The 24,222-nt window shown below is 34.4% G+C and overlaps 1 protein-coding gene across 4 annotated transcripts in view; it reads right to left on the minus strand.

The window, feature by feature from the left end:
• The window catches only part of c3b.1 (complement C3b, tandem duplicate 1), a 51,842-nt gene that overhangs the window by 10,446 nt on the left and 17,174 nt on the right, over positions 1-24,222 (minus strand). For all 4 annotated transcript variants that reach the window (XR_015521257.1, NM_001100013.2, NM_001442341.1 and 1 more), the window contains 13 exon segments: positions 22,702-22,767; positions 21,599-22,121; positions 21,441-21,526; positions 17,944-18,083; positions 13,853-14,062; positions 13,676-13,742; positions 12,270-12,356; positions 11,906-12,109; positions 8,378-8,453; positions 8,144-8,303; positions 7,273-7,383; positions 6,512-6,656; positions 6,268-6,431 (listed from right to left, as the gene is read on the minus strand). Coding sequence is in view for 3 of the 4 variants with exons in the window: in NM_001100013.2 (NP_001093483.2) it covers positions 6,268-6,431; positions 6,512-6,656; positions 7,273-7,383; positions 8,144-8,303; positions 8,378-8,453; positions 11,906-12,109; positions 12,270-12,356; positions 13,676-13,742; positions 13,853-14,062; positions 17,944-18,083; positions 21,441-21,526; positions 21,599-22,121; positions 22,702-22,767 (2,039 nt within the window). In the remaining variant the exon portion in view is untranslated.

Here is a 24,222-nt window from a genome sequence, read left to right on the forward strand (position 1 = left end):
AAGCGGGGCTGAGCCTGGTCAGTACCTGGATGGGAGACCACATGGGAAAACTAGGTTGCTGTTGGAAGTGGTGTTAGAAAGGCCAGCAGGGGGCACTCAAGCTGTGGTCTGTGTGAGTCTTAATGCCCCACTAAAAGTGAAGAAGACACTATACTGTCAGTGGACGCCCTCTTTTGGATGAACCGTTAAACCGTGGTCTTGACTCTCTGTGGTCAATTAAAATCCCATGCCGGGGTTCCGGTTCTGGCGAGTGAGGGAATGGCAGCATAGTGCATCGTCTCCTCCGACGAAGATATTAATAACCCAACTTAAACTTAAGAAATACCCCAAACTGTTACAAAATAATCGATAATAGTGAGACAACAATGGAAACGAGAAAAAAGAGCAGGAAAACCAACACGGAACTCGTGTAAATTGAAGGCAGACAGCAAGAAGGCACCGCTGGAACACATGCGTTAGCACAGCAACACAATGCTAATCGTCAACAGTCTAGTAACCCTGACAACACGTAGATCAATCTGGAACCAATCCTGGAGGAAATTCAAGACTTTTGGAAGGACAACAACCGCCAGTTGGATAAAATCAAAACGAAATTAAATAAGACTAATCAAAGAATCAGCCACGCAGAGGATCGTATTCAAGAAATTGAAACCCAAATGCAAAACGTGGAGGAAATCATGCAGAAAATCATCAAAATACAATCGCAATTGGAAAACAAACAGATTGACCAAGAAGGCAGATCAAGAAGAGACAATATAAGGATATACAACGTGCCTGAAGATGCAGAGAGAAACTCCATGGTTGATTTCGTAGAACAACTGTTGCGCGGCACCTTGGATTTTCCCCCAGACACGGAGCTGTATGTAGAAAGAGCCCATCGGGCGCTCGTGCCGAAACCCGGAACAAATGCAAAACCTAGATCGATCATAGTAAAATTCCTCAGGTACAGAACGAAAGAAGAAGTGATCCGGAAGGCATGGGCGAAAAAAGAAATCTTCGTGGGAGAGCAAAAAAATATACTTGGATCATGATTATCCTCCCGCGGTTCTCCAGAAAAGGAAGGATTACTCACAGGTGAAAAAAGTACTTAAAGACAAGAAGATCTGATTCCAAACTCCATATCTAGCAAGACTACGTGTTTACTATGAGGACTGGGTCCACACGTACCATACAGCTGAAGAGGCCTACAGAGACATGGTGAAAAAAGGGTTCTGTGTGGAAAAAACGCCGCAGACAGAATTGTTAATGGAACAACTCAAACATATGACGTGGAAAACTGTCTCGCATAAAAAGACAAAAAGAAAAAAAAATCAGCAATCAACAGACATCCGAGAGTATCTGCAGGCATACAAAAGATAATTTGAATCTGTCTACGCCATCTACAACAGACAAATACTTGATTTGGTGCATTTATATGGACCACAAAACTAGAAATAATTTCTACTCTTTTTTTTTTTTCGTATTGTTCAAAAAACATCATATTTTGTCGGACACGTGAGGTACGTTTTCTTCCATCTCATGTAAATACGGTGAACTGTGGGCCCTGAGTACCACCACAGAAAGAAAGGTCTCCATCCCACACTAGATGTCATCAGACTGTCCCAGGGTTGTTTGTTTGAGACCCCTAACTTGGAAGCTCAATATGTTTATCAGGTTCCTGAAGTGTTCGTTATTGTTTCGTATATCGTTCTCCAGGGTTCTTGTCTTCCTTACACAAGAGATATTAAAATACTAAACCAACATAAGTGACGAGACAAAAATAATTTCATTTAATGTTAATGGCTTACTTAATACAATCAAAAGGAAACAAATATTGACTAAAATGAAGAAAGAAAATGCCCATATACTGTAGTATACTTACAAGAGATACATCTGAATAATTCAGAACATGAAAAACTTAAAAGAATGGGATTTAACCAGATCTATTACTCATCATACCCTACAGAGCATAGGAGAGGGGTTATAATATTGATTTCTCACAAAGTTATTTTTAAAAAAATATATGAATATGCTGACAAAGAAGGTCGTTGGAACATATGGAACATACGTTACGTTATTTAATATTTATGCTCCTACTAGTAAAATTAATCTCTTTTAAAATATATTTCAGACCATAGCCTCCGAAACGCAGGGTATTCTGATCTGTGGGGGTGATCTAAATATACACCTATAACCTGACTTAGACACAAATAAGAAAAAAAAATTTCCCAAACCCATTCTTCAGAAAATTTATGCAATGATGAATGATATTGGCAATATTGATATATGGAGAGGCTTGTATCCAAATACAAAAGATTATACACATTTTTCTTCTCCGCATAATACTTACTCTAGGACTGATTATTACCTTACGTATAAAATAGATAGAACCAGAGTTACGAGTTGTGATATTGGAACTATAGACATTAGTGATCATGCTCCAGTCTATTTAAAACTACAATTAAATAATAAATACAAAGACACCCTATGGAAATTTAACCTAAACCTTCTTAATAATCCATCTTTTAAACTACATCTTAAAAATGAAATTCACATATATATAGAAAATAATGATAATGAAGAGGTCACTCCTCCTATACTGTGGGATGCTGCTAAAGCAGTATTAAGAGGGAAAACTATAGCATTTGCTTCACTAAACAAGAAACTCCGGCAACAGGAATTAAACAAATTGCAGCATCAACTAAAATCATTAGAAAAAGAACACAAGATTAATCAAAACCCAAAAATATTAAAACAAATTAAAAAAAGTACAAAATGAAATTAATATGCTATATACTCAAGAGGTCGAGAAAAAAATATCGTTCTCCAGGCAAAAATATTATGAAAGTGGCCCCAAATTTATGAAAATAATGGCATGGAAATTAAGAAAACAACAAGCAGACCAAACAATATATAGAATCAGAGATCCTGTGACCAACACAATACAAAACAAACAAGAGAATTTTCAAACTGTTTTTGAAATGTTTTACAAAAAATTGTACTCTGAAATGCCTGAAGATAAAAACAAAGAAATTGACATTTTGGAACACTAACTGACGAACAAAACAAATTATTGTCAGGAGAAATAACAGAAACTGAAGTTAAAAAAGGCCATTACTAAGCTTAAATTTAACAAATTTCCAGGACCAAATCAATTTACTGGGGAGTGGTATAGGGCATTCCAAAAAGAGATAATACCTGTCTTGGTCTGGTCCTTTAATTGGACCCTAAAAAATGCAACTGTTCCACCATCATGGAAAGAAGCAATTATATCTATCATTTCAAAAGAGGGCAAAGACAAGTTACAGTGTGGATCATACAGACCTCTATATTAAATGTTGATTATAGATTATATACATCAATCATGGCCAGACGAATGGAATACTTCATGCTCAACCTGATAAACCAAGACCAATCTGGATTCATCCGTCAGCGTCAAACTAATGATAATATTAGACACACATTACATGTTATGAACCATATCAGGAGAAATAAGATAACAGCAATAATTTTAAGTTTAGACGCTAAAAATGCTTTCGATTCTGTCAGCTAGACATATCTTTATAAAGTCTTAGACAAATTTGGCTTCCACAAAACTATAATCAAAAGTATACAAGCACTTTATGATACACCAACTGCAAAAATAAAGATCAACGGCCACCTCTCAAACTCATTCACATTGGAAAGAGGCACCAGACAGGGATGCCCGTGGTCCCCTCAATTGTTTGCACTCTATTTGGAATCCCTAGTAAAAAGCATAAGACAGAATAAAACAATTCAAGGTATTGTTTTTAAAGGAGTGGAACACAAGATAGCCTGCTACGCAGATGATGTATTGATTTATATAAGAAATCCAACCACTTCATTAACCCATCTCATGAAACAACTCCAATACTCTAGTCCTATCTCTGGATATAAATTAAACATAGAAAAAAATGAAATTATTACATATATTTATAATCCCCCTACAAATATAAAAAATGTATACTCACTAAAATGACATACAAAATCATTAAAATATTTAGGTATCCATCAAACAAAAAACACAGAAAAAATAAACTTCGACCCTGTGACTGCTAAAACTAGAGAACATTTGACCAGATGGAATTTAATCCCCTTTTTTAGCTTTAGTTCGAGGATTAAAACAATTAAGATGAACATTGTACCAAAAATTGTATATTTATTTCAGTGTTTACCTGTAGAAAAACAATTTATAGAATGGGATAAAATGCTTTTGCGCTTCATTTAGCAGGGAAAAAAGCCGAGAGTTCGCTTTAAAACACTGCAGCTGATGAAAGATAAAGGAGGATGGGCTCTCCCCTCTCTAAAAGACTATTATATAGCAGCACAAATCAAGACTATTGTAAACTGGTGTGACCCACACTATCATGCCCCATGAAAAGATATAGAAAACTTAACATTCAGAAATACGCCTGTTCAAGCCATATTAATAGATGAAAAATTACAAAAATATACAGAACAAATAGAAGACCCATGGACAAAACTTACTTTAAATGTCTGGACATCAGTGATGAAAGAATTGAACTTGCTAAAATACTGTACAGTTTTAAAATAGATTGCTTATGATTCTGATTTTACACCAAACAGATTAGATAACAGAGTCAAATTATGGGCAAACAAGGGTATAACGTCCTTTAGTACCATCATTAAAAAGGGACAAATTTTAAGCTTTCAACAATTAAAGGACAATTTTCTACTTGAAAATCAAGATTTTTATAGGTACCTCCAAGACAAGTGCGAAACTATTACGATCAGAAAATAAAAGGAAAACTTGAAGACAATCAGAATCCACTGTTAGATCTAATTAAAAAAGCACACACATTAGGTATAAAGTACAAAAAAGTCTCTCTGATTTATAAGAGTCTGAGAAGTATGAAAACACATTCCACAAATTATACAAAAGAAAAATGGAAGACAGAAAGTGGAACAGCATTCACTGATGAAGAGTGGACAAATATATAAGAATTTCAATGGAAATCAACAAGTTCATTAAACTGGAACGAAAACTGTTGGAAAAACATTATTAGATATTTTAAAACACCAGCAAGTCTCCAAAATGCTGGCGTAACTGCGGATGCAATAAAGCAAACCATTATCATATCTTTTGGGAATGTATGTATATTCAAGAATATTGGAAAGAAATACAGGAGGCTCTTGAACATATATTTGAAAAAGATATACCTCTAGAAAGTAAATTGTTATATTTTGGCTGTGTGGATCCAGATACAGTGAAGGCAGACAATAAATACCTTACGCGTGTTCTCATGGCTGCTAGCAAATAAGCAATCACACGCAAATGGCTACAGCAAGAGGGACCAACCCTTAGTAATTGGATAGACACAACTATTGAGATCTACTGTATAAAATGGAAAAAATCACCTTTGTTGTCAATTTAAAGAAGGATATATTCCTGAGAAAATGGAGGAAATATATTAATAAATATATGGGTTGAATATATTTTAGTTAGAAGACATGACTATGATGACATTTGCTATAAATGAATTGAAGATGATGTTCTGATAGATAAATATATGCTAGTGTATTTACATGTATATGGTTACACTTATTCATATTATAATGTGTCCCCATGTGTTAAATAAAGATGGTGCACTTGAGATTACTCTGGAAGGAATGACGTGTTCTAACCCTGGATGTAAATAGTGTTTTAATTTCCATTTATTTCTGATTATCATATTATATTTAATCTTTTTCATATTATTTTTTTTACTTTTCTTCTCTCTTTATGTTATAATTTGCAAAATTTGAGTACTTCTGTGTAGTAAATACACCTGACAATAATGTACGTAATTTTTATACCACCTAAGTTCACATGCTGAGATACCAATGTACCTTGAAATGCTGTATGATTGTACTCAATTGAATGTTCAAAATAAACAAAGTAAAAATAAATAAATAAATCCCATGCCACTTCTTGTAAAGAGTAGGGGTATAACCTCGGTGTCCCGGCCAAATTGCCTAAATAGGCCCTTAACCATTATGCCCTCCCAATCATCCCCATCCACGGAATTGGCTCTATCACTGTCTCTCCACTCCACCTATAGCTGATGTGTGGTGAACGCACTGGCACTGTTGTCCTGTGGCTGCCGTTGCATCATCCAAGAGGATGCTGCACACTGGTGGTGGTGATAGTGAAGTGCCTTGGGTGTATGGCCATACACAATAAATGTGCTATATACAGAACAAGCTTCTTTTAAAACCCCAAACGTTTGACAGTTAGTTTAGATCATTCATACAGGTTTACTTCACCTGAGTAGAGCCGTATCCTCCACCAATGCCACGGTGCTCATTCAGCCATCGAAATGGAGCTTCTGCCTCTTCCATGTGGCCACTTTTGATCAGCGCTAGCAGTGCGTAGCCTGTAGCTTCCAGTGTGAAAAAATAATTGTTTGAATCAGGCCAGTGGGAATGATCTGTGGACAGACAATAAAGTATAATGAGAAAGAGAAGATGACATATTGTGTTCATATTTGTGCGTTTAAAATGTAAGTACCAGGTGAGGCAAATTTGAGCAACATGCTCTTCACGCAGGCGTTGTTCGATACGGCTAGCGCATAGCATGCTATAGCTGCTGTATATGGCCTGGTCAGCCGGGAGAAATGCTCTGTCAGATACCCTGCTGCCTGTCTAGACTTATCCTGTGGATAAAAAAATACAAGTAAAACCATTAATTATGTAAAAAAAGTACATTTTATTATAGCCAGTACAAATAGTTTTGGTCTTGTAGATTCATAGTTCACAGGCCTGGTAGTATGGATCAGAGCTGTACTTGTTTGCTAATTTAGCCTTTTAACATAATATATAGTTTTACACCTCAGGACCTTGAGATGATGAAAAGAATGAATTGTTCAAATTATTAATAAACAATAATTCAAATTATGTATTTAGATAATGTCTAAATTATATAATGAAACATTTAACAAAAAATAATTATTCTAATTATTTAAATGAGCTGTTTAATGTAGATATTACTTGTTTAATTTAGCTAGTGTGCCAATTATTCTAATTATTGCAAATAGCTATCACTTTACTACTTAATTTAGCTACAACTCCATTTAATTTAGCTTCTGTTCTTCTGTTTTTAAACCGTTCAATTTAGCTATTATATTAATTATTTAATTCAGTTATCATTATTTCATTTAGCTTCCACTTTATTGATGTTTTAGATTTTGTTTAAAGTATTGAATGTAGCCAACTAGCCTTATTTAATTGCTGATATTTTCAGCCATTTTAACAAGTGAATAGTGCAGATACCCGTATGTTGACTTCTTGATCTTGGCAAGTAACTTTATCTTGTGCCTCTGCTAAAGCAATGAGCACAAATGCAGTCAAAGATGCTTTGTATTCAGATCCCCGCATAGCTCCCTACAACACAACACAACACAACACAACACTGTGACAAAACATTCAGATAGTGTTAGGCTGCTTTGACACAGTCTACATTGTAAAAAGCCCTATAGAAATACAGATGACTATTAACTTTGATTATTATGTCACAGTTATTAAAGGAACACTTTAAAATAGGCTCACCTTGAGCTAAAAAGCAGCATTTTACCATTTTGGAATCAATTCAGCCGATCTTTGGGTGTAGAGGGAACACTTTTAGCTTAGCTTACCTTAGCATAGATCATTGAATTGGATTAAACCATTAGCATTTCGCTTAAAAATGGCCAAAGAGTTTTAATAATTTCCTATTTAAAGCTTGAATCATCTGTAGTTGCATAGTAAGGCCGACAGAAAATGAAAAGCTGGTGTTAGGTTGATATGACTAGTAACTATACTCTCATTCTGGTGTAATAATCAAGGAACTATACTGCTGTATCATCATGGCTGCAGCAGGAGCAATGATATTATGCAACACGTAACCATATCGGCCTAGAAAATAGCAACTTTTTTTCTTAGTACACAATGTAACTACAGAAAAGTTAAGCCGAGAAAATGATCAAACTTCTAGAGGCTAATGGTCTAATTTGATTCAATGATTTATGCTAAGCTAAGCTAAAAGTGCTCCTGCCAGACCTGGAGATCGGCTGAATGGATTGGAAAATTGTAAAACTCAAACGTTTTAACCTCTAGGATAGTTGAAAAATGAGGCTAAAAAGTGGAGTGACCCTTTAGTTCTTACCGTCATACTGGTGTCATAAACAGGATTGTTCTCTTGAAAAGTTCCATCATAACCCTGTTTATTCTTGAGTAAATAGAGCAGAGGGCCACACAGATGCTTCTCATTGACGTTAATGAATGAATGCACCATGGAGAAAACCTTCACCACATACGCAGTGATCCTGACAGGGCAGAGCAGAAAGACACATGAATTCTGGGAAATGTAAAGCTGTTATTATTGCGTCGGTGTCAATACCATGTGCTGGTGCCTTCATTGGCGTAGGGAGGGTACGAGTCGTCTGATTTTTTGTAGTTAAGTTGATTTTCATAACCTAGAAAATACAATTAATTTAAGAGCACATTAATAATATTAGAGATGCAATAAAATTTTGGTAACAATTTAGTTCATGCACCTTTTCTCACTATAAACTATTTGCCTATTTACTGTCTATTATTATTATTGTTATAACATTGGCTGTTTTGTTTGTACTTATAAAGTACATATTCTGCATGATCTTATTTTATATCCCTAATACCTATAACTTATCTAAACCTAACTACTACCTTATTAACTAAGCAGCGAATCAAGAGTTTGTTGAGCTAAAACTCATAGTTAATAGTTTATTAACAGCAAGAATTGTACCTTCAATGAAGTGTGACCCAGCTTTTTGTAATAAAACATTCACAAACACAATTTTATTTCAATATAAAAAGTACACTAATGCTATTTTTATTGCTCCGCTTCAAACCATATCCATTTTTCAAATAAGAAATTATATAAAGTCTAAACAAAGATTTGAAAGGAATGCTACAGGGCAGTACAACTGCAAAAACTTTTGTTCGCTTTAACACTAACGATATTTACAGGGACATATTATTGACAAATAAAGTCACGCAACACCAAATAAATACCACAAAACACAATGGTATTTGTAGTCCAATATATTTGCCTCACTAATCTATCTTAAGTTTTCTACCATGGTCAGTTTACCCAATAGCTCCCATTTTATCCCTGGCTTTTGAGTCTGCAACTATACTTAGCCATCAATATATCCTCTTCTTTATCTTTATTTCACTGTAGGTCTTTATATTATGTGCATGTTTGGGTTTTTATTTTATTTTGTTCTTTTAGTTGTATACCAAGGTAATAATAGTTTTTGATTTTTCGTTAGTTTTAGTTTTTATTTCGTTTTGTCTTCTTGTTTTCAAATTCAGTTAGTTTTAACTAGCTTAAGAGGTAAATCTACTAGTTTTTTTTTTTTTTTTTTAGCGCTTTCAAAATTAACGCATTAACGCATGTGATTAATTTGAAATAATTAACGCGTTAAAAAAAATTAACGCAGTTTTTTTTTTTCTGTTGTGGCCAGGGGCAGACACCAGGCAGTTTCCCGCTGTTTCGACGTACTTTTTGGGCCGGGCTGATCATCTTCTTATGATCTGATTAGCTCATAAAACACAAAAGACTGTTATGTTTTTCTGCCTCAGTGATTGATGGTGCTGTGAGCTGTCTGTCACGCTCTGAAAGTAAGATGTTTCTTTTCCGGAAAGAGTGGCCGTGTGACATAATCTGCAGCCCATTGGTTCTTTTCTTTATTGACATTTGGCTGACCCAATCACAAACTTCCATGTTGGGCTCTGTGTAACGTAGGTGTGTATTCGTCAAAATAGCCTGTTTCTTAAGCGCAGGTCCGCGCTGCGGGAGAGCAGGCTTTTGCGTCTGCACTCTGCAGCGGGGCACAGATCAATATATTCCTGTCTATTCTATCTAGTTACCTATCTGTCCATGTAAATATACTTTTTTAAACTTTAAAATCTGCACCACGGCTGCGGCAACTTCCTATGCTGTTTCCTTAACCTGCAAGTCTTTATTTTACAAATTATAAAGAATATCTGCTTCTCACGCTCTATGAAGAGTGTCAGTCATGCATTTTAAGATGCACTTGGTCAGAAGACAAGCGCATGAGACATCATGACATTGTGTTTTTGATCGTCAGCATGATGTAGGCTTATAGTGACAATAATATTTATACAATTATGGTTATAATGATATTTATACATGACCAAACTAGTGTGCAACTTAAGCAACTTTTTTTACATTTAGTTTTGTAGTTCTGCCCAAATAAATATTTGTGGCATTTTTCAATTGTTTAAGTTCATTTGATTGACAATGTAAAATCTTTAAGCATCGTTTGATGTTTCATTGTTGAGTTAAACATTTTTTTAGGGTCTCTGACACATTGCTTTTATTATTTATCTTTTTTTATTAACCAACATTAACTGTGTGCGTCAGCAGGCAGTTTTTGTTATGTTCATTATTTATTAGGCTCCCTCAAAACACACAGGCACCCACATTTCCAGTGTGGATTATAATTTACTTTTAATAATGAATAAATCAAAAATTAGTTTTTTATTATTTCCTATATATGGCTTTTGTGCTTTTATAGAATGGGAGTTGGTAAACATATTCAAGGGCATGCACAGATTTTCAATACATTATTGTTATTATTATAATTTTCCATATCTGCAATGCCTGTATTTTGGCATTTTTTGCAGTCCACTTAGAATCCAACATGGAGATCAATGTTTTCTTTATTGGCATTGATTGTTTTGAAATTCAAATGGCTCTAACATGCCTGTGTTTTTAATTCTGTAATAAGTATGGCTGTCAAGCCAGGATCTTGATGGTTTATTGTGGGTATGTTGTTTACATGAAGAAAAATTAAAAATTCTAATAATGAATTATATTTTAAATTTAAACAGTATTTGTCTTGCGTTTACATTCATTTTACACTCGAATAACCAAAATTACGAGTTTCAGTCTTTTAAATGTGATTAATCGTGATTAATCGCGATAAAAAAAATTTAAGTGCGATTAATTAGTTACATTTTTTTTTGATTGACAGCATTATTTTTTATATATTAAAATTGCCAAGTTTTGTTTGTTTAGTTTTAGTTTCAGTTTTTTTGTGTGTGTGTAAATTAGGATATTTGTTAGGTGCAAGACTCAAAATCATCAGAATAAACATTGTACAATAAAAACTGAACCAAAGATAGGCTACATTTTTTTGACACAAGAACACTACCATCTACCCATCCTCTAATTTAAATACAACAGCCCACTTAAGTACAATATGTGTGCAAAGCTGCTTCTGAGATTCTTTTGTGACAATCTTGCCAAGTTTGGACTCAACATATTAAAAATATGTAGTCAGCAATCATAATCATTACCATGATCTGAACAGTTTCTTACAATTACATTTTGCAAACCAACTGACGCATGATTCACTTATTTAAAATCCATTAAGACTTCAGCAGGCTGTCATGTACTGTTTGTGTTCAGTTCACCCTCTGCTGAATCACTGATGCGCAGTATTATCGGTTAACCACTTCTCGAATCTGATCTCAGTGTACTGTTCCAATAACTGAATAACTCAGCATATATTGGTATATTTCCAGTCAAAGGGGGTATCAGGAAAGTAAAAAGTAAGTTGTCTGTAAACACGTGCTTAGCGTTACTAGAGAACTTAATAGTTAAAATGATTCAGTTTGATTTGGTGAATCAGTTCAACTGGTTCACTTAGAAGATTAGGTTAAAAAGAACGATTCGTTTGCGAACACTAATACAGAAATAAAACCAATTATTGGACACAAATGTGTTAAATTAATATAATTTACGTGCCTGCTCGGGTATTTATATTTGTCACCATGCTGCTGTAGACCTAAGTCTTGGCATCATTTGTATTTAAAAGAAACAAAGTTCATCCCTGTTTGAGTGTCATTGCACCTCTCTGTATGTATTTGATGGCCTCTTCTCTGCGACTAATTCCCACGATCTCCCAGTCTGCACTGCGGTCCAGGTAATGAGCTGCGATGAGGGGCAGAGTGATTCTGGCCAGGTTCTGCTCCACACAGCCTCCAGGCATCCGGATCAATGCTGCCAACGAGTCCTCCTTAATGGAGTTATCAATACTGTCTGCCAGCAAATCACCTGGAGAAAATAATTTATTTTAATGCTAGAAAAAGATTAAATTGCAATTAATCGCATCCAAAATAAAAGTTTATTTTGACAAAAGATATGTCTATGTTTTATTATATATATATAATAAAACAGCTTACAGCTTACAAAACATTTTAAGAAAATGTCACACCTCTGACATTGACGAATGTCTCTGGTATAGATTTTGGCACAACAGCATCCAACTGCATCTTCTTGACTTGAATCAACTGTTGCCCAGCTTAGATACAAACAAATCATAAATCACAGACACAGGTCAGAGATCTATAAATGAAAGCATTTCATTAAGAAATAAGGATAATTCACATATGCCTTGTTAATACATGTAATTAATGGAATTTTTATATATTTTTAGAAGAAATGTATTGTTCAATCTTATTGGAATGATTAATTCACATACATGTGACAAAGAAAAAATAAGATGACGTTTTTGTTTGGATTTGTTTTCTAACAGTAACCCCTCTTATCTTATTTCTTTTTTATCATTGTCTCCTACGGTACCTGTGTTACCTTATTTGTCTATGTGTTTAAGCTCTTTTGTTTCATTTCTGTTGGTCACTCTTTGTGTTAAGGGGTCATGCGTTCTTCATTTATTTCTGTTAAAAAATTTTTTATTGTTTTGTGCCACATTTAGATCCGCATCTCGACTTTCCATTCCAATCGTGACAATAGCAAGAAACATAAATAACTTGAAATAATTATATAAATAATAAATAAATACATCTCTTGAAACTTCTCAGTTTCTCTGTATTTACTGGATTTAGTAGATATGCGTTTGAGTAAAATGTCATGTGTTTGAGTAAAATGTTTCATCCTATAAAAATCTGACAGCATTTCTTACAAATTTCAAAAAATTTGAAGTATTGCAATTTAGAGCATTTTTAAGAAGACAATTAGTCAAGAAAACAATTATTTTTCTTTTGTTGACAGTCATGGGTATAATAAATATTATTATGGATTTCTTAATTCTTCTGAAGTTTGCAATGTGTTGCCTAAAGTAAATATAAACCTGATGAAGACAAAATTAATAGAAAATGAATAAAAAAATGGCAACACTTTAGACAGGAAGCCAAGTTGGAAAGAGAGAGAGAGAGAGAAGCTGGGGTAGGGAAATGTCCTCAAGCCAGGATTCAAACTCGGGACGCCCTGATGTGCTACTGCACCATATGTCGGCACGCTAACCACTAAGCTATTGGGCTGACATTTATTCAGTTTTGAAGTTAATTTCAGCAATATTATTGGCTAATATAAAAATTTCTTTTAGTCGATATATTATAAGAGACACTTGCTTTGTTTACCAATTAAGTGGAACTTGTTGGATTTACATTGTAAACATTAATAAAAAGTTAAAAAGGTATTATTTTTAGAAGAAATTATAAAGTTTAGAAGAAATTTCATCAGTAGTTCACAGAATGAAGCAAAACAAAATATGTTTTACATATAAATGGCAAATCTAGAAAATCTGCAAATTTTCAAGTGGTCTCACTTTTTCCAATAGCTGCCATTACATGATAAACATTCATTAAACTTCAGTCTCACCACTGCCTCCTTTCTCTGATGGGTTCAACACAAAGCTCCTCACTTTAAGTGTCTGAATGCCTTCAACCTAAAACACACACATACAAAACCATCAGAAACTACACCGTTGCACCATTTTAATATCATGTTAAAGATTCACTGTATATAATAGGCACACTGTTTATAATAGGCACTCACTACTACACGTAGATTCTTCTTCACTGCATCTTGACCCATGAACGAGGCAGCGACAGCAGTGACCTGTAAAGGGAGCTCCCCTGTTTTCAGAGGGATGATGGTGTATGTAATGAGTTTAGAGGAACCGGCTGCAACTGTAACCTGCTGTCTGTGCTGTCCCGTATAGGCCACACTACACATGTCCTCTGTCTTCTCCAGGATCACCATCACCTGCGAACACAAACGTCAATCAGGTTATAACTAGGCATGTGAATGAATAATTCAATAGCCAATCAGCAATTCACTATTCGAAAACTAAAAGACATCATTCGAATTTCACAAAACTTCAATTTGCTGGTCATAAATAGAGCGAATTTATGAAAAATACTGAACGTGCGAATTAAAACTTAAAACTTATGACTTTTAAAGGCGTACGCAAATTTTCAAACATTTCATTAACAGTAGTTATTTGAGTCATCAAAAACACTATTTTAATTTTACGAAGGGCATTTCTGTGTGGAGTTTGCATGTTCTCTCTGTGATGGTGTGGGTTTCCTTCGGGTGCTCTGTGTTCCCCCACAGTCCAAAGACATGTGCTGCAGGTGAATTGAATGGACTAAATTGGCCATAGTTTATGTGTCTGCATGTGAGAGTGTTTGGGTGATTCCTACTACTGGGTTGCAGCTGGAAGGGCATCCTCTGTGTAAAACATATGCTGGATAAGTTTGCGGTTCATTCCGCTGTGGCGACCCCTGATGAGTAAAGGGAGTGAGCTGACGGAAATTGAATGAATGAATTTAACAAAACGTCACTTTGCTGACAGTAGATTGAGTAAAGACATGATAAAATAAAGATATAAAACTTGCAGCTATAACTATTATGAATTTGCATGAAGAGAATATTCAAATGTTTGCTCTGCATTTATTAAACAAATAATCACAAACATTATTCAAGTTCCACAAAATGTCACTGTTGGCCTAAATAGATTCAATCCAATGATAAATGCTGATTGCGCAAAACACAACTTACTGTGAAAAGGGTGTTTGCGAATAGTCAAAAATTCAAATATTTGTTCTTGAAACAATTATTTGAATAATCAAAAACAAATATTCGAATACTCGAATTTCATGAAATTTTACTTCGTTGGCCGCAGTTCCCTAAAACTTCACAGTCAGCACTGTTATGTCCTGAGACAAAACTTTGGTGTGTACAATGTGTTTTTCGTCTCTCTCGCTCTCTCTCTGTCTCTGTCTGTAAAAAAAATCAGATGTATAAAACATTGTGTACGCGGAATCCCACACATATTATTTTTGTACATCCAAATTAACGTGAAACTGAGTGCATGTGCACGAGTGCAAAACCCCTCCCTGTTTCCTTTCTCTTATAAATATAGTAATGAAACTTTTAAATAAACTATTTTAATATAAACTTCACAGAATGTGAATTAGAGGTGCTCCTATCGGACACTCTAAAAAACGTTGAGTTATTTATTTAACCCATTTGTTAAGTTAAAAATATTTGGTGCTTTGTTGTTGTTGTTGTTTTTCCTTTATTTGGTTATTTATTTAATAAATCAACCTGTTGGGTAAATATTTGGTGCTTTGTTGGGATATTTTTAACCTTTATTGGGTTATTTATTTAATAACTTAACCAGTTGGTTTAAAAATTTAGAATTATTTGACTGACACAGAACAGCTGTAAATATATATATATATATATATATATATATATATATATATATATATATATATATATATATATATATATATATATATATATATTGTTTTTTTTTTCTTTTTTTCTTTTTTATTTAAACATTACCTCTCCGTGTTGTGTTTTTATATCCTTTTCACCAGCACTCTTTCTTATTGATTAGATTGACTTCATAACCAATCTAAACAGATAAAAACGCTTAAGTGTCTGGAACTTAAAAATGTATGTTATTTATTTACACAGCCATAATTATAAAATTAATAATAGTACTAGTAATAGAAGCAATAGTAATACCATAAAGGAAAAAAATAGCATTGAATCAAAATAACCCATAGTTGGGAAGGTGCTATAATAACCTATAGTTGGGTTTAATGTTGGGGTATTTTTAACCCAAGTATTTTAACTGAGGAGGTAGACCAGAGAAAAACTGTGTCATTAGCAAGTTTGTCCTCCAGAATAACAAAAGAAAAATAAATAGAGAGGGAGAATTTAGCAAAGTGTGGACCGAACAGGCGGGGGAAGAGAGGATGCAGAACTAACACCCTCTGAGGAGAGAGTTGCCTCAATTGTGGGCGACACTTTACTGTCTGGAGTAGTATTCGTGTCTGTGGGAGACAAAGATTTATTAAAGGAATACTTTGTTAGGGTGGTATAGCAGCACCCCTCCGCTCTTATCAAGGCAGCCCCACTGGCATTTCAGCCGCTTAATCGACGGCCGGGCATCATTGTATCTGCACTCTTGGTCAGTTTGTGGGTTGTTGAGGGGGGTTAACAGCCAAGTCTTCAATGGATAACCGCAGTCTCCTGATATGCAGTTAAATAATTACGCTCAATAAAATAATTTTAAAAAACTTAGCTGGAATAATATCTTTAAATACATCACTCACCAAGAAGCCACCCATCACGCACCCTGCCACCTTGGAGCCTCCTCGCTGTCTCTCATTCCAAATTTGGAACTCAAATTTTTGGGTCTCAGCACAGAGCTCTAAGAGGATCACTCTTGGAAATCTTAAACTGCTAACAAGCCAGTCATCATCTTGGGCTAGAAAATCACTGTGATCCCTAAAAAATGTGTTCCCTTCGGATTCAACCATTGACAATGTCCTCTAATAAGGCCAACACTGCCATTGCCATAGACTAAGGGTTGTATACATTTTCAAATGCTTTTATATGTTCTAAATCACATAATTGGTAAAAAAAAAAAAATATTGTGTCAATAAACCCATTTTATTAATTATAAATTAATAGCAATGTTTTTCACATGTGTTGTTTTTCACATGTGCGATACTTTGTAGTGTGCAATTTAACATAACTGCCACTAGGAGTTGCCAATAGAAATAAAACAAACACACAAGAAATATATGTCAGACATGAAGTTAGCGGGGACCAACGCACATTCTCATGTTCATTTCATCGATAGTAAATCCAAATGTGACCGTGAATTATGGCGTATGCAATGTTTTTGTTTTTGATTAAAAACTAAGCCTACTTGCAAATGCAAAGCGGTAGTTGCTGCAGACTTACACCCCATTTACACGGGGCGTCAGCTTCAACACTTCCCATTCACTTTGAATGGGTGATGCCAAGCGTTGCCGAACTCCATTGTGGATCCGTCGGCGCCGCTTTAGTGGCATTGCTCGCTGCAGAAATTGGGACTTGCTCAACTTTTCAAGTGCCAATGAAAGCGTCAGCCAATCAGATCTCTGTATGCAAATACACCAGCTCAGGCAGTAGCTGATTGCTTATTAATTTCATTGGCTGACGCTGCTGTGATGATCGCGTCAGCCCCAACTTCAGACACGCCCTCTGTCAAGCATTGATGCTGAAGCCCCATGAGAATGGGGCATTATGTGTAGACAGTATTTCCAACTGAAACTGAATATTAAGTAGGAGGGAGGCGGGGTTTTATTTTTGCACTCCTCCTCCTCAATTTTAATTAACAACAAACTAAAGCAGCAGTCACACTAGAGTTTAAGCATGCAAAATTCTGTTGTATGGTGCTCAGAAAAGGGGCTGGTTAAACAAGATCATTTGACGTTAAAAAAGCCAGCGATTGGTCCATATTTTACATTGTTTTATATATTTTGTATAATATTGATCAATTTTATATATTGGTCTTGCGCAATCACGTGATAGGTTTTGCAGGTCACTTGAACTTCGCAAAGAGCTTGCATTTCCAGTCTGGCACATTCACGTGTACATGAATGGAATGGGGCGAAAAGTGCAATGTGACCACAGCTTAACAGTTTGGAGAGGTGTGGCTAAGCATATTTTACAGAAACCATCAAAATTATGTCATCAGAGAAGGAGTGCCGTTCCAGAGAGGAAGTAAATTGTTGGATTTGATAAAAAGACACAAATAAATAAGTCACAAAGTTTACTGATGGTGTGGAACGAACCTCCAGTGTTGAGTTCTTGTAGTTGTGGATCACAGCTTTGATTTCCACTTGTTCATTTCTGGACACTGAGTGAGGCAAACGCAGGTCGATAAAGAACGGCTTCCACACGCGGACGTTATATGGTTCAGCTACACAGACACCTGCCAAAATTATACAGACAAACACATTACTGCTAAGTCCCTGGACAACTGTTAATAGCATTTTCTAATACTTTCTTTAGTTAATCTTTAATTCTTAAATTTGGTGACTAAATGAGATTCTACTAGAACAACAAAACAAAACAAAAAAATTGCTCCACATTATTCATTCCTTCATTCATTCATTTTCTTTTTGGCTCAGCCCCTTTATTAATCTGGGGTCGACACAGCAGAATGAATCCCCAACTTATCCAGCATGTTTTTACGCAGCGGATGCCTTTCCAGCCGCAACCCACCTCTGGGCAAGCATCACAATATTAGTAAGAAATATTTCAAATAATTTATATGCAAAAATCCTTAACATGTTTCCTTAAATCTAAATATGGTTAATGCATTTGTAATTCACATACAGAAATGCTTAAAGTAGCATTGGAAGTCATTTATTAACAAATGTGTATTATTCTTATGTAAACATAGGTGATCATTGCATTAAAAGACTAATAAAGAAATATAATAATAATAATAATAATAATAAAATAGTAATAATAATAATGTGCAATACAAGCTAAATAATAAGTTCTGTTTATTTAATGGTGGTATTAAAAGCTAAATTAGGGTTTCTGCAGGTTTCACAAAGTCAAAATTAAGAGTTTTAAGACCATTATGAATGAAATTTCAGACTTTTTCAGGACTTTTTAAATATATTATATTATACTTTTTTTTTTGCCATATATTTTAAATAAATTGTCAAAACAAGCAACCCCTAGTTGTATTACTTCACATTTTTCAACAAAACATATCTTTGAAAAAAAAAATCTTTAAAAACTGTAACAAACTAAATGTATGCACAATAGTCGGTCCAGGTCAGTGTCCTCACCATACATGGACTACAAATACACAGAGACCTTTTGAAAAAATATGATTGTAAGGACGATGATTAAACCACATGGTAAATAGTTATAAATAGAGTTTGGTTAAAAGTTATATAGAGTTGGATTGTTGGTGATTGGATTCGTGTTGGGTAGTTTTACATGGACATAGCAAAATTAAGACCTGTTTACAATTATTTTGTTTGTTTGTTTGACTTTATTATTCCCCAAAATGAAAATTTACGTCACAGCAGAGCTCTACATACTAAAAATAGATAAATAATGTACATATACATATACATATATATATATATATATATATATATATATATATATATATATATATATGTATAGGTATATATACGTGTATATATATATATATATATATATATATATATGTATAGGTATATATACGTGTATATATATATATATATATATATATATATATATATATATATATATATATATATATATATTAAAAAAAAAATAAATAAAATTACATTCATACTGCACAACTTAGTTCCAAAAACAATGAGTAAACACTTGTCCATATTTAATAACTAATTCAGTTCAACACAATTCATCTAGTATGAGTTTGGTTATACAATCTGATCACTGTTGGTAAAAAAGACTTCCTGTATCTTTCTCTGTAACACCGGGGATTAATTAATCTTTTACTAAAAGAGCTTGCACACTTTTGGACTGTATCAAAAAAGGGATGATTTTTCCAGCATTCGATCATGTGCAATCTCTTTTATATTAGGTAGTGCACAACCCACAACAGAATATGTATTACCTAAAAGACCAAATTTAAGTGAATTTAAGACTTTTTAAGGTCTAAAATGTAGTTTTTGAAATTTAGGACATTTTAAGACTTTATAAGACCCAGAGGACACCCTGTAAATAAAAATGGTTTAAATCATCCTGTTAAATATGACTATTATTATTATCATCATTATCAGATCAGAACTCATAATTAAGGACTCAGGATTAAACCGAAAAATGATCAGTATTACTTGTTAAAAAAAAACAATATGGGCACATTCGTTGCATAAAAGCAATTGCCATTTATCATTTTAGCTCCGCTGCTATTATTATGCTGCAATCTATAGGTTTGAAGAAGCAGAAGATGTTACACTCAAAAATGACTCTTGCTGCTTGTTCAAACTAATTATTTAATATAAATTGAAACAAGACAAATCTTAGTTTTTTTTTTTTTTTTTTTTGTCGACACTAACCCAGAGTTTCCAAGCCCCAAAAATGGAGCATTTTGGAAACACTGAAGAGGCCATTTTTGTTATAAAACGCTGCAGCTCCATGTCAGCGTGGCTGGGGGAAAACGGAGACATCTGAAAATGAGGGTGGGGCTGCACACATTCTGATTATGTTTTTTTTTTCAATATTAAGTACACAAGGTTGGTCTTGCATCCTTTCCTTAGGACATGTCGGGTAAATCTTCAAAGGGAACAGTGTACTTAAACGTCATTCATATTACCCTGGTTATGTTGTTTCACTATTTTAACAATAAAATTACTTTTTAAGATTCAGGGGACACCCTGTGAATAAAAATATTTTAAATGATCCTTTTAAATATTAGATTAAATAATCATACATTTAGATACAATAACGATCAACGCATAGCTTAATAATAATTACAATTAATATTATTATTTTTTAATATCATCATTATCACCATCCGATGTTGGACTCCGAAACATGATGTCAGGAATTGCCTGTTTTCATTTTGATATTAACAACTTAACAGACACCACAAATGTTGAGGCATCATGTAGCTGCATATTTTTATGACCGTCCTCTTCACTGTGTGCATATTTATAACAAAACTGATCCTATAACAGAACTGCTTACTTTAATTTTCATTGTAAAATACAAAACATGCCCTGTCTGCTTTGCTGAATGTCAATCTTAATGGCCATTATAAAAGCATAAGGTACAATAAGTTTAAACAATATAGGAAATAAAGGCAAGCAATCAGTAAAATGTGCAGAATCAGTGCACGCGGTTACATTAATTTATATATTAAATTATCTTTGTGCTCAGCCAAAACAAGTAGAGAACAAGTAAGATTCAAAAGACCAAAGAGTCATTAGATAGAGACAAGATGAATAAAATATCATGCTTAACACCTTTAGTTCGATGACATCCAGCGGTAGATCCTAGATGAACTGTTCGATGTGTGCTGCTCTCACCTGGGGAGGTGTGTTCAAAGTACCAGCTGATTGCCTGGAGCTCAGACTTCCGCATATGATGCAGCGCATGCCAGAGTGCGTTTGTGGTCATGTAATGTGCGTTTTCAGCAGTGTAGTGTGGACATAGATCTTTAAGGAATGCTAGGTGAAACGCCAGTGTGAATCGTTTTCGTTCTACAAGGCCATTTTAAAACTAAAACATATTAGTGTAAACGAGACCTTAACTATTTTTGTTTAATCTACTTAAATTTGTGTTGTGACAACATGAAAGTTCTGTTCACCTTTCTCAGGTGAGGCACTGACAGCTAGAAACCCCCACTGTGTGATACTGTCTGGAAGAACGGTGTCCACTGGAAGCACAGCCAACCTAAAGAAAAAACAAAACAATTAATACAACAACAGTGCGACATCTACATCGAGTCAAATGCTAAACTCTTACCCATCAGACTTGGCAGTGCTAGGCAGTCTGATATCGGTCCACAACCACGACTCAAAAAACTTGCTGCGCACATAAATATCCTCAAGATCAGCCAAATCATCTTCCTCAAACACTGAAGCCCCCTCTTCTTCCTCTTCTTCTACAATGACTTCCCGATAACTGTCCTGACGAACTCCGATGACATTAGCTTCGGCATGCAGCTTTGGCATGGATTGTAGTATTCTATCCCTCACAAAAAAAACTGGTCGTTCCGGAAAATGATATTCAAGATGTGGTACGAGAAAGAGGGTGGGTGGAGAAGTGGTTGGCGGAGCAATGGTTGGTGGAGCAGTGGTTGGTGGAGGTCTGGTAATGACGCCGAGCTCCTCTCCTCTGTATTCTGCACAGCAGCGCAGGAAAGCCAACACACAGCTCCAGTCCTCGGTGATGTAGAGAGAGCGACGGTAGCATGAATACGGCATGGGAATCTCCTTCATGCCATCTACACAACACCTCTGCAGGAGCTCATCTGAATAGGCCTTCTCTGAGTGAGAGAAACAAAAATATTTAAACGGTTAGGTTAGCTTCTGAATATCTTTAATAATATATTCTGACTTTTCAACACAGATTCAACACTTAAATGTTCTAACAATGCATTTATTCAATACTGCTTTAAACCAACACTCAATTTCTTTTGAAAATAGGAACTCTAGCATTTAGTAAATCTCCGGGTCTGGTGGTAGAACTTTTAACTTAGCTTAGCATAGATTATTGAAATAGATTAGACCATTAGCATCTCGCAAAAAAAAAAAAAAAAAAAAAAAAAAAAAGAACAACATTTTTCAATAATTTTCTTATTTAATGCTTGACTCTTCTGTAGATACATTATACACTAAAACTGACAAAAAATGAAAAGTTGCTACAGTATTTTCTATAGCTAGCAACTATACTCTCATTCCAGCGTAATAGTCAAGGAACTTTGCTGCTGTAACCTGGCTGCAGCAGGCTCAATGATAGTATGTAATGCCTGAAAATAGTCCCGCCAGTTAGAAACTGCTGCCTGCTGCTAAATCCATGTCATGACTGCTTAAAGAACATTTGATACACTGATAATTCCGACTTACCGAGCTGATCTCTGAGCTGCAGTTTGGCTGCAGAACGTCTTCGTCGTTTAGTTTTACTGGAGCAGTCTGTGAGAAACAAACCAATAAAAGTACATATAAAAGTCAACTTTCCATGGACAACCCATATCTTGGGGTAATTTTAATTTTTGTTAGATTTAGGCTACGTTTATATGACACAGCTAAAAATGGAAACATTTTTTAATTCGTTTTTTTTTTTTGTTCCATGTCTACACAAGTGTTTTAACGTTTACACTCTCAGATCTTGATGTCCAATTATGATTTGTAGCCAATATCTGATTTCATTTTATATATGATTTATTTCCACATATGAAAGAGGCCTGAAACCAATTTCTGAATATCCACATGCATGCGTTTTATTTCATGTTTACACAATCATACAGATCGAATCTGTCTGAATTCTGTTTGCTTTGTGTGTATCCAGTCACAAAAACACTGTTGCGTAAACAAACAGCCAAATCAAACAGGCTGAAAACATTGTCATGTAAATGGCCCCTTAGATTTCATGAAATGAATATGAAATTACTTCATTAACTAACATTGCTTTTTCATCTAATAAACTCCAAAAAAAATTGTTTTAACATTGGAACTTCTGTGTTACATTGGCTCTGACTTTAATAACCTTACTTAAAAATCTAAGCAATTGGACAAGGTGACTGTCAAAAGAATATTTTTCCAGCATTTTGTAATCCATTTTGACAACCTCCATTTTGTGCTATTAATTTTGCCCAATTATAAAATGTTTGACTGGCTTTATTTACACTTTTAAATGATTACATTGTAAATGCATTGTATTATTAAAAGAAATTAAGTAAAGACTTAATGTTAAAAAATAAAAAAAATACTGATGAAAAATGAAGCAGCATAATTGTTCTCGATGTAAAAACATTACTTATTATCATCAACAACAGTTTAGATGGATTACTGTAGGACCATCTGATACTGAAGACTGCCATAATGATGCTAATGATTCAGGTTTTAAATATCACTGGAATAAATTATATTTTAAAATGTATTAAAATACTAATAATCCAGTATAATAATATCCAGTAATATTACATCTTTAGCTGTATTTTAATCAAATATATGCAGCATTGGTACTGCAAGTAAAAGCATTAGAAATACCTCAAACCTTTGCTCAACAAAGTGACCAAACATATTCTAGTAGAACTGTATTAAATGTTACTGCTTTGAATGAAAAATGAAAGGAAATCTGAATATCTCAGATGAGGATTAGGAAAATATTTGTAAAACTCTTTGGAAAATACCAGCTCAGCCATGTGGAGAGAATTCTGTTGAGAAAATGTTGTAAGGTTTTTCATAACCCCATCAGATATAATACAAAGGCAAGGGCACTAGCTGCTGGAGAATGTGTAGGGGAAAAGTACTGTAGCTAGTCACTATCATGTTTTTTTGGAGGGGGATTGTCAGTAATTAACCTCATGCTGGAAAGAGAATAAAATACATTTAGATGCTATTTTTGAAGTAGAAATTGCTTTCACT

This window comes from Danio rerio, chromosome 22, assembly GCF_052040795.2.
Source record: "Danio rerio strain M-AB ecotype USA chromosome 22, GRCz13ab, whole genome shotgun sequence".
NCBI lineage: Eukaryota > Metazoa > Chordata > Actinopteri > Cypriniformes > Danionidae > Danio > Danio rerio.